We start from the raw sequence: 9,973 nt of genomic DNA, 5'->3' as shown, positions 1-9,973 counted from the left end.
TACTTTCAGAACCAGCAGGGCAACTGTAAGTGTTCCACAGTGCTCCCCCCCACCCCACCCCCGGATTGTAGCTCATAAGGCAGGGTGGGGAGCCAGAGAAGGCACAGTTCATGTTAAGTTACATGAATCTACAGCAAAAATAAGTAGTAAACAGGTTATATGCTCACTAGAAGAGCACCTATTTAAGACAGAAATAGGTTTGTTTTTCGTGGTGACAGCTCACTTGCTTACAGGTCACACACACACACACCCCGGCCCTGCCAGGGCAGCTGAGCTCACATGTGGCATTGAGAAAAGCCCATCGTGCCAACCCTGGCAAGGGGCTTCTCTCATCCTGTTTGAGGAGACTAACCACGCTTTTGTAGCTTCCGATTTTCTGCTGAGGCTCAAAGTGGTGCCAGGCCCTTTGGAAGCTTTGAGGCTCAGCTCTGCCCTTCTGCTCCTAGGTCCCGGGCACTCCCACATGGATGGAGTGCCCGGCAGAACTAAGGAGCACATGGAGATAAGCTTGTCCATATTTAACTACTGCCCATGACCCAGTCCCCACTATTCATCAATAAAGGGAGCAGCTGGCCAGGACCACGCTGCAGGTCAAGTCTCCCCGTTAGCACCCTTGACATACCTCGTGGGAAACTTTGAGGACCCCAGTTTCCAAGTAGCCTGCTCCCTTCCTGATCTCCCTCACCTTTCAGGCTTTTAAAATAAGAAGCCATCACCATTTCCTGCTTCTCTGTTTTCCAACAACTGTGCAGTGGATGCATGGGTGCTTTTTTTACTTTTTTTTTTTTTGGTGTTTTTGGTCTTAGAATTTGAAGCTGATATGGGTCTTAAAAATCAACTAAAGCTGCTTTGTTTTTTGCTTTTTTGTCTTTGACTTGATTGATTGATTATGATGAAATACCTCTAAGATGAATTTACCATCTTAGCCGTTTTTAAGTGTACAGTTCAGTAGCGTTAAGCACATTCACGTCGTCGTGCAGCCATCGCCACCAGTCGTGTGTTTTCCTCTTGACAAATTAAAACTGTCCCCACTGACCACTAACTCTCCACCCCCAGGCCTTGCATCCATCATCTTACTTTCAGCCTACGAATTAGACAACTTTAGGTGCCCTATATGAGTAAAATCACACAGTATTTGTCCTTTTGTGACAAATTTGACAAATTTGTACTTTTGTGACTGACTTCTTTCACTGAACACAGTGTCTTCAAGAGCCATCCAAGTTAGAGCGTGTGTCAGAACTTCCTTCCTTAATATGGCTGAATAATATTTCATTTGTTTATACATTCATCTGTCAATGAGCACTTGAATTGCTTGAGTTGCTTCCACCTTTTGACAGTTGTGGACAAAATGCTGCTGTGAACATGGGCATTGAGCCCTTTGACTTTGTAAATGCATTATTCCAACAGATACCCAACTGACCTACTTTGCTTGCAAGAAAGCAAAAGCTTTCTTTTACAATGTAAAATTTTACATTTTCCAGAGATGGAGGTTAGCCTTTGCTCAGCAATCTGATGTACAGTGGGGAGGTTAAATTGTGTAAATTTGTAACAACAACAATAACAACAACAACAAAAAATAAAACTGACATGGAAAGGCTGTGAGCGTAATATGGTTTTGCTATAGATCAAATCAGGTACCCAAAGTAGCTCACCTGCCCTCCTTATGCCATAGCTGCAGAAATGACCTGGCAAAAAAGTGTTGGGAAAGACAAATGGTGAACAGGTTTATGCAATAATAAGATTCAAATATTACAAAGCTACGGCAATAAACCAAGATGGTATTGGTTTAAGAATAGACATATAAAAATAAGCCATAGACAAATAAGACAGTCGCTTTCACTTTTCACTTCCATGCATTGGAGAAGGAAATGGCAACCCACTCCAGTGTTCTTGCCTGGAGAATCCCAGGGACACCAGCCTGGTGGGCTGCTGTCTATGGGGTTGCACAGAGTCAGACACGACTGATGTGACTTAGCAGTAGCAGCAGCTGAATCAAATGTCCATAAAGAAATGTCATTGTAAGCAAATAAGAAAAGAATTAAATATTTAATATATTATTCTGGAATGTAACTACTAAAGGAAAAATACCTAAGTGACAGAACTATTAACGGAGTTTTTTTAAAGGAACTAAGGATATTAGGTTAGTCACATTGGAAATTACAAAACTACCATCACCCATTACCTGTGTTTCCCTCATTAGTTGCCTGACCAGGGACAAACTCACAGTCTTGCTCCTCTCAACTGGAGCTTTCAGGTCACAGATGACTTCTGAGAGCTTGTTTCATGTCATCTTTACCCAAAAAATCTCATAAGGTGATTTAAGTGTTTTATGGACATGGGTTTTATGGACAGAAAAGTTACTTAATATTACGTTATTATTGATGTAGTTTGGAATTTGAAGTTAGAATGGGTAAGTTTACTCAAGAGGAAATTGAAATAAATCTATAATCCACTTCATATACCACTGTAAATTCCAAATGCAGGTTAAACATAAAAAATGTTGAGTGTATATATAAGTGCTAGAAAGAAACATAAAAATAAATATTTGTAATATCAAGTTGAATAAAAGCCAAAGTTAGATACTATAAAAGAAAACTTCCATATAAAAAAATATTAAGGATAGGAAAATACTGTGCAGCTTCTGATTGCCTTGAAAAGGTTAATATTCTTGCTATGTGACTATGTAATGTAGTCTTCTAAATCCTAAGAAAAAGGTGACTACCTCTCCAAAAATGGGTCAAGGACATGAGCAGCTCCCCTCTCCCCATCACACACACACATACACACACACACACACACACACAGCCAAAAATAAAGTAAAATATTATTTGTCATTGTATTACACATGGTTAAAATAAAATAAAGAAGCATCATTTTTGCCTTTGCTAAAGACATATGTTCCTTTTGATTTTTCAGTGCCTATATTGCAAAGAAACAGAAATTTACATAGTCTACTTGTGGGCATGTAAGTTAATTTTGGCAGTATGTATTGAAGTTTTAAAGTATGCATGCCTCTGGCCTATGAACATCATGTCTAGGAATATTAAGGAAAAAATGAGAGGAATGAAAATTGTAAAGGATGCAGAAAAATATTTTTGTTCAAGCATATTCCTTATATCCTTGTGTTTAATACATTTCAAAGGAAACTTATGTCTAAAAACAAGAGATTGGAAAAAAAAAGAAAAAATAAAAACAAGAGATTGGTTAAATAAATTGTGGTACAGCCATTAAAAATTCATGTTATTGTGCATCGAACCTGGACTGGCGACTCATTTCATATATGATATTGATATATGGCAAAACCAATACAATATTGTAAAGTAAAATAAAATAAATTAAATTAAAAAAATAAATAGAATAAAGTAAAATTAAAAAATTAAAAAAAAATAAAAAATTCATGTTAGGTAGAAGGATATTTAAAGGCATGGAAAATTGTCATAATGTATCATGAATTATTAAGTTATAATGCAATGTGTAATGTGATATTAATTCTTATATATAGATATACTTATGCCTATATTGTGGAGAAGGCAATGGCACCCCACTCCAGTACTCTCGCCTGGAAAATCCCATGGACGGAGGAGCCTGGAAGGCTGCAGTCCATGGGGTCACTGAGGGTCGGACAAGACTGAGCGACTTCACTTGCACTTTTCACTTTCACGAATTGGAAAAGGAAATGGCAACCCACTCCAATACTCTTGCCTGGAGAATCCCAGGGACGGGGAGCCTGGTGGGCTGCCGTCTATGGGGTCGCACAGAGTCGGCACGACTGAAGCAACTTAGCAGCAGCAGCAGCATGCCTATATTGATTACCTCTGGATGATCCTCAATTCTTCTTTTTGCTTTTTTCTGTTACTCATATTTTAAATAATCTCTGTGATTCTTTTTTTGTCACAGAAGTTTAAGAATATAATCATAAACAGACTTTGAATTCCTTAATTGGCAAATATTTCCTGTGTTATGGAAAGATGTCATTAAACATTTTTATTTTAAATATTTTCTTTTATAAACATATGCTTATAATAGAAATTTGAAAATATGGTGACATATAGGGTAAAAAGGAAAGATCACGTGGTGTCACTGTACAGATGTAACCACACTCTACATACCTACCTGTTACTTTGCTCTTTCCTCTTAGGTTTCTCTCTCTCTGTCTGCCTTGTCTCCATTTCTGTCTCTTCTCCCGGTGTATGACCGACACCATCCGTTCAGGGCTCAGCTGCCCCTCTTTCAGGATTTTGAGAAGCACCAGCACTGCACTAGGGCCTTTCACCCCTGGAATCAACTATAAACCTTGTTGGTCATACTGAAGGGGTGCCCTCGTCCCACCATCACTTGGCAAATCATCTCTTCCATTTAAAACTGAAATTCTCCCAGAGACGGAATTCTCCTGACTGTAGCAGGCTTTGGGACATATATTAAGTCCCTTGGGTTTTTTCCCTCATGAGAGTCTTTTTAAATCATCTTGCAAACCAACCAGCTGAACAAGTAGAGAATAAGAAATTTGAAAGCTCTTGTTTCTAGGCTGCAGCTCTGCTTAGAGGCTGGGGCAGGTGTTATCAGTTTCTCGTTCCCTTTCCCTGTGATTATGAATTTAACTATTACTTTTATATTTTAGGCCCAAAGTGTGATTCAGCCTGTCTCAACAGAAGCTGCTGGGGTGCCGGGGAGGAGAACTGCCAGAAATGTGAGTCAGGAACAGAATTTCACTGGCCACCTTCTCCCCTTACACTTGGCTGATGGTATTGATATTCGTTTTCCCTTTGAAGACTCCAAGCATTGTTGATTTTAAGGCCAGATGTTAGCAGTTACATGAATGACAGTCTTGCACATCTCCCCGCATGCAGTTAGTCCAGCATGGGCCACTGCTGGCACTGCAGCCTGGCGTGAACCAGTGCAGGCCCGCCACCCAGGCATTCTCTCTGAACAGTAGTTTGGGTTTTCCTGGAAACGGAGGCTTGTCTCTGTTTCTTGCATCACGACACCTCCTGTGTCCTCTCCCTTCCTGCCCCTCTTTTGGGTACCCACCTCCAGAGAAGCAAGAGCAGCTTCTTGAAGGGGATTTTTCTGCGGGAATCCTAGCTTAAGACCATGAATGGCCAGGAAATGTAGGGACATGTCAGCTTGATCTGTGTTTAGGTCAAATTGTGATGTGATTGTTATGCCCTTTTAAACACTGCCTTCTGACAGGCGTTATGTTATTTGTACATACTTTCTGTTACCCCAAAACTCAATTCTTGTCAGTCTCTAGTTTAACAAATCTGAAAGTCCAGAGTTAATCTGAGTCAGTTCTAAGTGATTAAAAACAAGTAGAAAAAAGAAAACATACAGTAAGAAAGATCAAGATGAGTTGAGTTTAGCAGAACAAGCATGTTTGGGAACTTAAGTGTAGAATCACTAAATTCATCCTTGTTATCAGTCTTTCATCGCCATTTGCAAGTGCTCCCAGGGTCCCTGAGAAGTGATCCTTCCACCTTCCTGACCCCGCAGCTCACGGTGGCCTTTGCTTCCTTTCAGTGACCAAAATCATCTGTGCCCAGCAGTGTTCCGGGCGCTGCCGTGGCAGGTCCCCCAGTGACTGCTGCCACAACCAGTGTGCCGCTGGCTGCACAGGGCCACGGGAGAGCGACTGCCTGGTAAGACACACCGCAGCTTCTGCGGCCCAAAGTTCAGGGGCCTCCCTTTGACTGAAATGTGCTGACTGATGTTTGCAGCCACCAGGTAACAAAGCATCTTTTAGTGACTGGCCTTCACCACCTACTTGGTGACCTTGGGTAAATTATGTGACCTCACCTACCGTTACGTGGTCTAAAGGGCACGATGTATGTGGCATCAACACCCGAGACCGGGGCACAGAATGAGCCAAATACTAACTGTGTTATTTGTCCCTCATGTCTGCTGTGGCCAGCACCAGTGTCAGCACCATTTATTGCTCCGCTCAATTCTCCTTACAACCTAGAGAGCTAAGGCTGCAGGGACCCCTAAAATGTCCCCAGTGAAATTAGGCGATCACACAGATCCTCAGGGGCAGGACAGCTGGACTCCATTTGTATCTTTTGCCCCTAAAGCCTCTGCTCTTTCCGCTTAGCTCAGATGCTTTCTGCTGATTCCCCAGCCCATGAGGGTGCTGAAGGCCTCGCTGTAGTCCCTGTGACTGTGGAAGGTATCACCGTGGGCCGTTGGTGCCACATGTCTGATTATGGGTACCTTGTGTGTCCCGAGACCCCAGGACAGGCAGCCAGGGTCCCAGAGGCAGCACTGAGTGAGTTCCAAACTGGGAGACTCACCTTGAGTGGGACCCAGAAGAGTCTATAGTTTTTAGGAACAGGGAGACTAACGTTCCAGAGGCTGGAGGGGCCCTGGGCTTTGGACCCCACTGGTCTGAACCAATTCTGCCAGGCTGCTGGAGGGAGGCAACACCAGGCTCTTGGTCAGGACCCCTCTGTGTGTGGTCTGAGTCCCTCTGCACAACAGCCCCCAGTCAAAGTTCTCTGTGTTTGATAATAAATTCAAAAATGTATCCTCAAGTGTTGTTTAGGAGGGAAATCGGATGTAAGTTAAGTTGAATACTTTCGCTCTAGAGTTACTACTCTAGCGTGTGAACCCCTGCCTTATTTTGAAAGTTAACAGAGATGTGTTTTTCCCTCCTCATAATCTCCTCAAAACTATCTGAAGCAGTGTATTTAAGAAAAACCATGCTTTTAAGAAAACAGTCTTTCTGCCCCTGTTGAGAGTGCTTTACTAGACGTCTGCTCTGACCAGACCCCTGGACACAGAGGGCTGTGGCCCCGCTCCCCGTGGAGTCTAACGATCACACCACCCCTCCCGTGGCAGGTCTGCCGCAGGTTCCGTGATGAAGCCACCTGCAAGGACACGTGTCCGCCACTCATGCTCTATGACCCTACCACCTACGAAATGAAGGTCAACCCGCTGGGGAAGTACAGCTTTGGCGCCACCTGTGTCAAGAAGTGTCCCCGTGAGTGTCCCTTGTGAGCCCCTTCATTGCCAGGCACCTGTTTCTGCTCTGTCTCCTGCTGAGGTTCCCGTTTCCCCACTCAGGGATCCTTGGGTCCCTGTATTCACTTCAGTATCAGGCAGGTGAGGTGATGGCTGACCCCAAGTTGGTTCTTGTGTCCTGAGCCCAGCCATGGTTGCCCAGAACATTCCATGGTCTGATTGGCACAAACCCAGGGCCGTTGGGCCATTTCCCTGTTTGGCTCTTGTACTCGGCAGGTGTTTATAAGGCCTAAATGAGAGAGAGGTCAGAAGACCGGCCTTCTTTAGCAGTTAAAAACCTGGGCGTGTTTGTGCCGTTAGGAGCACAGAAGAGAGCTTTTTGCTTGTCGATTGGCTTTGTTTAATTGTTGGGGCTTGGGTTTTGCTTATTTGTGCTTTACATGAGACTCTAGTATTTAGGGAAATGGCAACATGAGTGATTTCATAGGAGAGGAAGTGATTTTCAAGAGGGAAGATTAACTAAAAAAAAAAATTGTTTTTAAGAACAATTATGAAGGAGAGATTTATACTATCAGACTTGTGAACATGAAATTTTAAAAATTTGGAACAACAACAACAACAACAAAAAACCCCACAAAAAAGTCATTGTAAGGTAAATGGCAAGATAAAGATAACTTAGCCACAACTGTGACACAGATATAATCTTTGAGAGAATTTGAAATCTACAGGAAACCATTCAGAGCCTCAGAGAACATAAGCAGCCAATTTACAGAAGGAAAGTGACAAATATCCACTAAACACTCAAACGTCCAGTGGTTCGAGGATCCACTTGGAGAAGTCAAAAGAAACAGAGAGAGTTCCTGAAAAGTTTATTATGAACACAAGTTACTTCTCCCTGAGTGACGGCCAAGGCAGGATGTGGACCCTGTCGCCCACAGAGGCCCGAGGGGATGAGGGTGGCCAAGAGAAGAGTGGTCTTTGTTTCGGGTCACTTTTTAAAATAAATATTAAGCTTTCAGCTGTGAGTCCTGAATGTAAGCATCATAACCAGCGAGCAGCAACCTGATGGGGAGGCCATGAACACCTTGAACCCCATTCCTCTCTGTTTGCAGCCTTCCTTCTTGTCCTTAAAGTAACCAGAACCAGAGAATCACCTGTCATCCAGGGTCACTATGCCCAGAACCAGAGAATCACCTGTCATCCAGGGTCACTATGCCCAGAACCAGAGAATCACTGTCATCCAGGGTCACTATGCCCAGAACCAGAGAATCACTGTCATCCAGGGTCACTATGCCCAGCACACCTGGTGCTGTTTTCACCACCTTCCTTTCACTGTCCCCCAGGTAACTACGTGGTGACAGACCACGGCTCCTGCGTCCGCGCCTGCAGTTCTGACAGCCAGGAGGTAGAGGAAGACGGTGTCCGCAAGTGTAAAAAGTGTGACGGGCCTTGTGGCAAAGGTGGGAAGCTGCCCGGTGTGGGCACGGGGCCCTCTCTGCTTCCAGTCATGGCTAGGCTCCCTGCCCCCAGACCCTCAGCATCATCCTCAGACCAGATTTGAGGGAGTCTCCAAGCTCAGAAACATGTTCCTTCCTTTCTGCTGTGCTCTATCCCAGGGGTGTCTTCAATGCCAATTTATCCCTTCTTATCCTGCACTTTATCTTTTATCTTGACATTTTTCAAACACCCAGAAGCATTGCAAAATAGCATAATGAACACCCATCTGCCCTGAACTTGAATTCCTCAATTTTCAGTAATCACCACATTGTTCTCACTCCGTGTTTGTGTCTCTCTGTGTGTGTTTTCTGAGTCCTGTGATGACTACAGGTATTATAACACTTCACCCTGCATTCGCCAACACACTTTTGTACAAACAGGACATGTTCCTAAGTAACAAAAGACAACTTCACTCTTATCCCATGTTTAACATTGATTCTAGTTTTCGGTTTAATTTCAACTCCTCTGTTATCCCAATATATCCTTTTTAGCTGCTTTTCAATCCAGGCTCTTCATTAATTCAAGATCGTTTCTCAGGCCTCTTTTCTCTGATGCTGTGAGGAGTCAAGGCCAGCTGCTCTGACCACCCCTGTCTGGTCGGGTCATGTTTTCTGTGGGGCGGGACACAGATGGGGCACTGCAGGTAGAGAGTGTCCCACCAGGGGTGCACAACTCTCATCTCATTACTTCTGTGGCTTCTCTGGCTCAGTGGTAAAGAATCTGCCTGCAATGCATGAGACCTGGATTGGATCCCTGGGTCAGGAAGATTGCTTGGGGAAGAAAGTGGTAACCCACTCCAGGATTCTTGCCTGGAGAATTCCATGGACAGGGGAGCCTGGGTTACAGTCCATGGGGTTGCAAAGAGTTGGACACGACTGAGTGACTAAACCACCTCGATGGCAGAACCGATGATTCGCCTGAAGTTGCATCAGTCAGATTGTTTGGCGATTGTAAGAATGACTTCCTATTTCTGTCATTTCTTCTATATTTACTAGTGGACATTCTGTTTCTAAAATAGCTTTCTTAGTACCCATGTGAGCTCACTGAACCCTTTTTTATTCAGTTTATGATAACCCCTCCTCACATTATTCACTCTGATGTGCAGACTATCTCCAGGCTCCCATGGAGCCTCCCCAGCTGGTGCCCAGGCCCTTTGGGTGTGTGCCAGGCCCACGCCACATCTTCCACTTGCACAGAAGACACATCTACACTCTAAGCATCCCCTGGAGATCACTCCAGATAGCATCATGTGAATCTTCCTTATTCTGCTTAGCCCTGTCCACAATCCCTATACAATCTATATGGTCATTTAGATTGTTTCCACTATTTTACTGCTATAAAAAAAATGCCTCAATGAACAGCTGCTTGCTTGAACATCTGCCTCAGATGCCACCGTCTCTAAGAAGTTTCTGTGGTTTCAGCTGACACTGACCACTGCCCCATGTATTCTTTCAGGGGCAGACTGAGCCTCCATGCTCCACGCCATCCAGTCCCTCAGCCTCTTTAGGAGGTTTGTGCT

At 43.9% G+C, this 9,973-nt stretch overlaps 1 protein-coding gene across 1 annotated transcript in view; it reads left to right on the top strand.

The window, feature by feature from the left end:
• The window catches only part of EGFR (epidermal growth factor receptor), a 158,601-nt gene that overhangs the window by 88,604 nt on the left and 60,024 nt on the right, over positions 1 to 9,973 (top strand). Inside the window, exons 7-11 of the mRNA XM_010842153.1 lie at positions 2 to 25; positions 4,619 to 4,687; positions 5,518 to 5,636; positions 6,835 to 6,976; positions 8,301 to 8,417. Coding sequence (XP_010840455.1) covers positions 2 to 25; positions 4,619 to 4,687; positions 5,518 to 5,636; positions 6,835 to 6,976; positions 8,301 to 8,417 — 471 coding nt within the window. The remainder of the gene's footprint in view (position 1; positions 26 to 4,618; positions 4,688 to 5,517; positions 5,637 to 6,834; positions 6,977 to 8,300; positions 8,418 to 9,973) is intronic.

This window comes from Bison bison, unplaced genomic scaffold, assembly GCF_000754665.1.
Source record: "Bison bison bison isolate TAMUID 2011002044 unplaced genomic scaffold, Bison_UMD1.0 scf7180017864171, whole genome shotgun sequence".
In the NCBI taxonomy this organism is placed as follows: Eukaryota; Metazoa; Chordata; class Mammalia; order Artiodactyla; family Bovidae; genus Bison; species Bison bison.
Note: the sequence above shows the minus strand (reverse complement) of the source record. Positions and strands in the feature narration are given on the sequence as shown.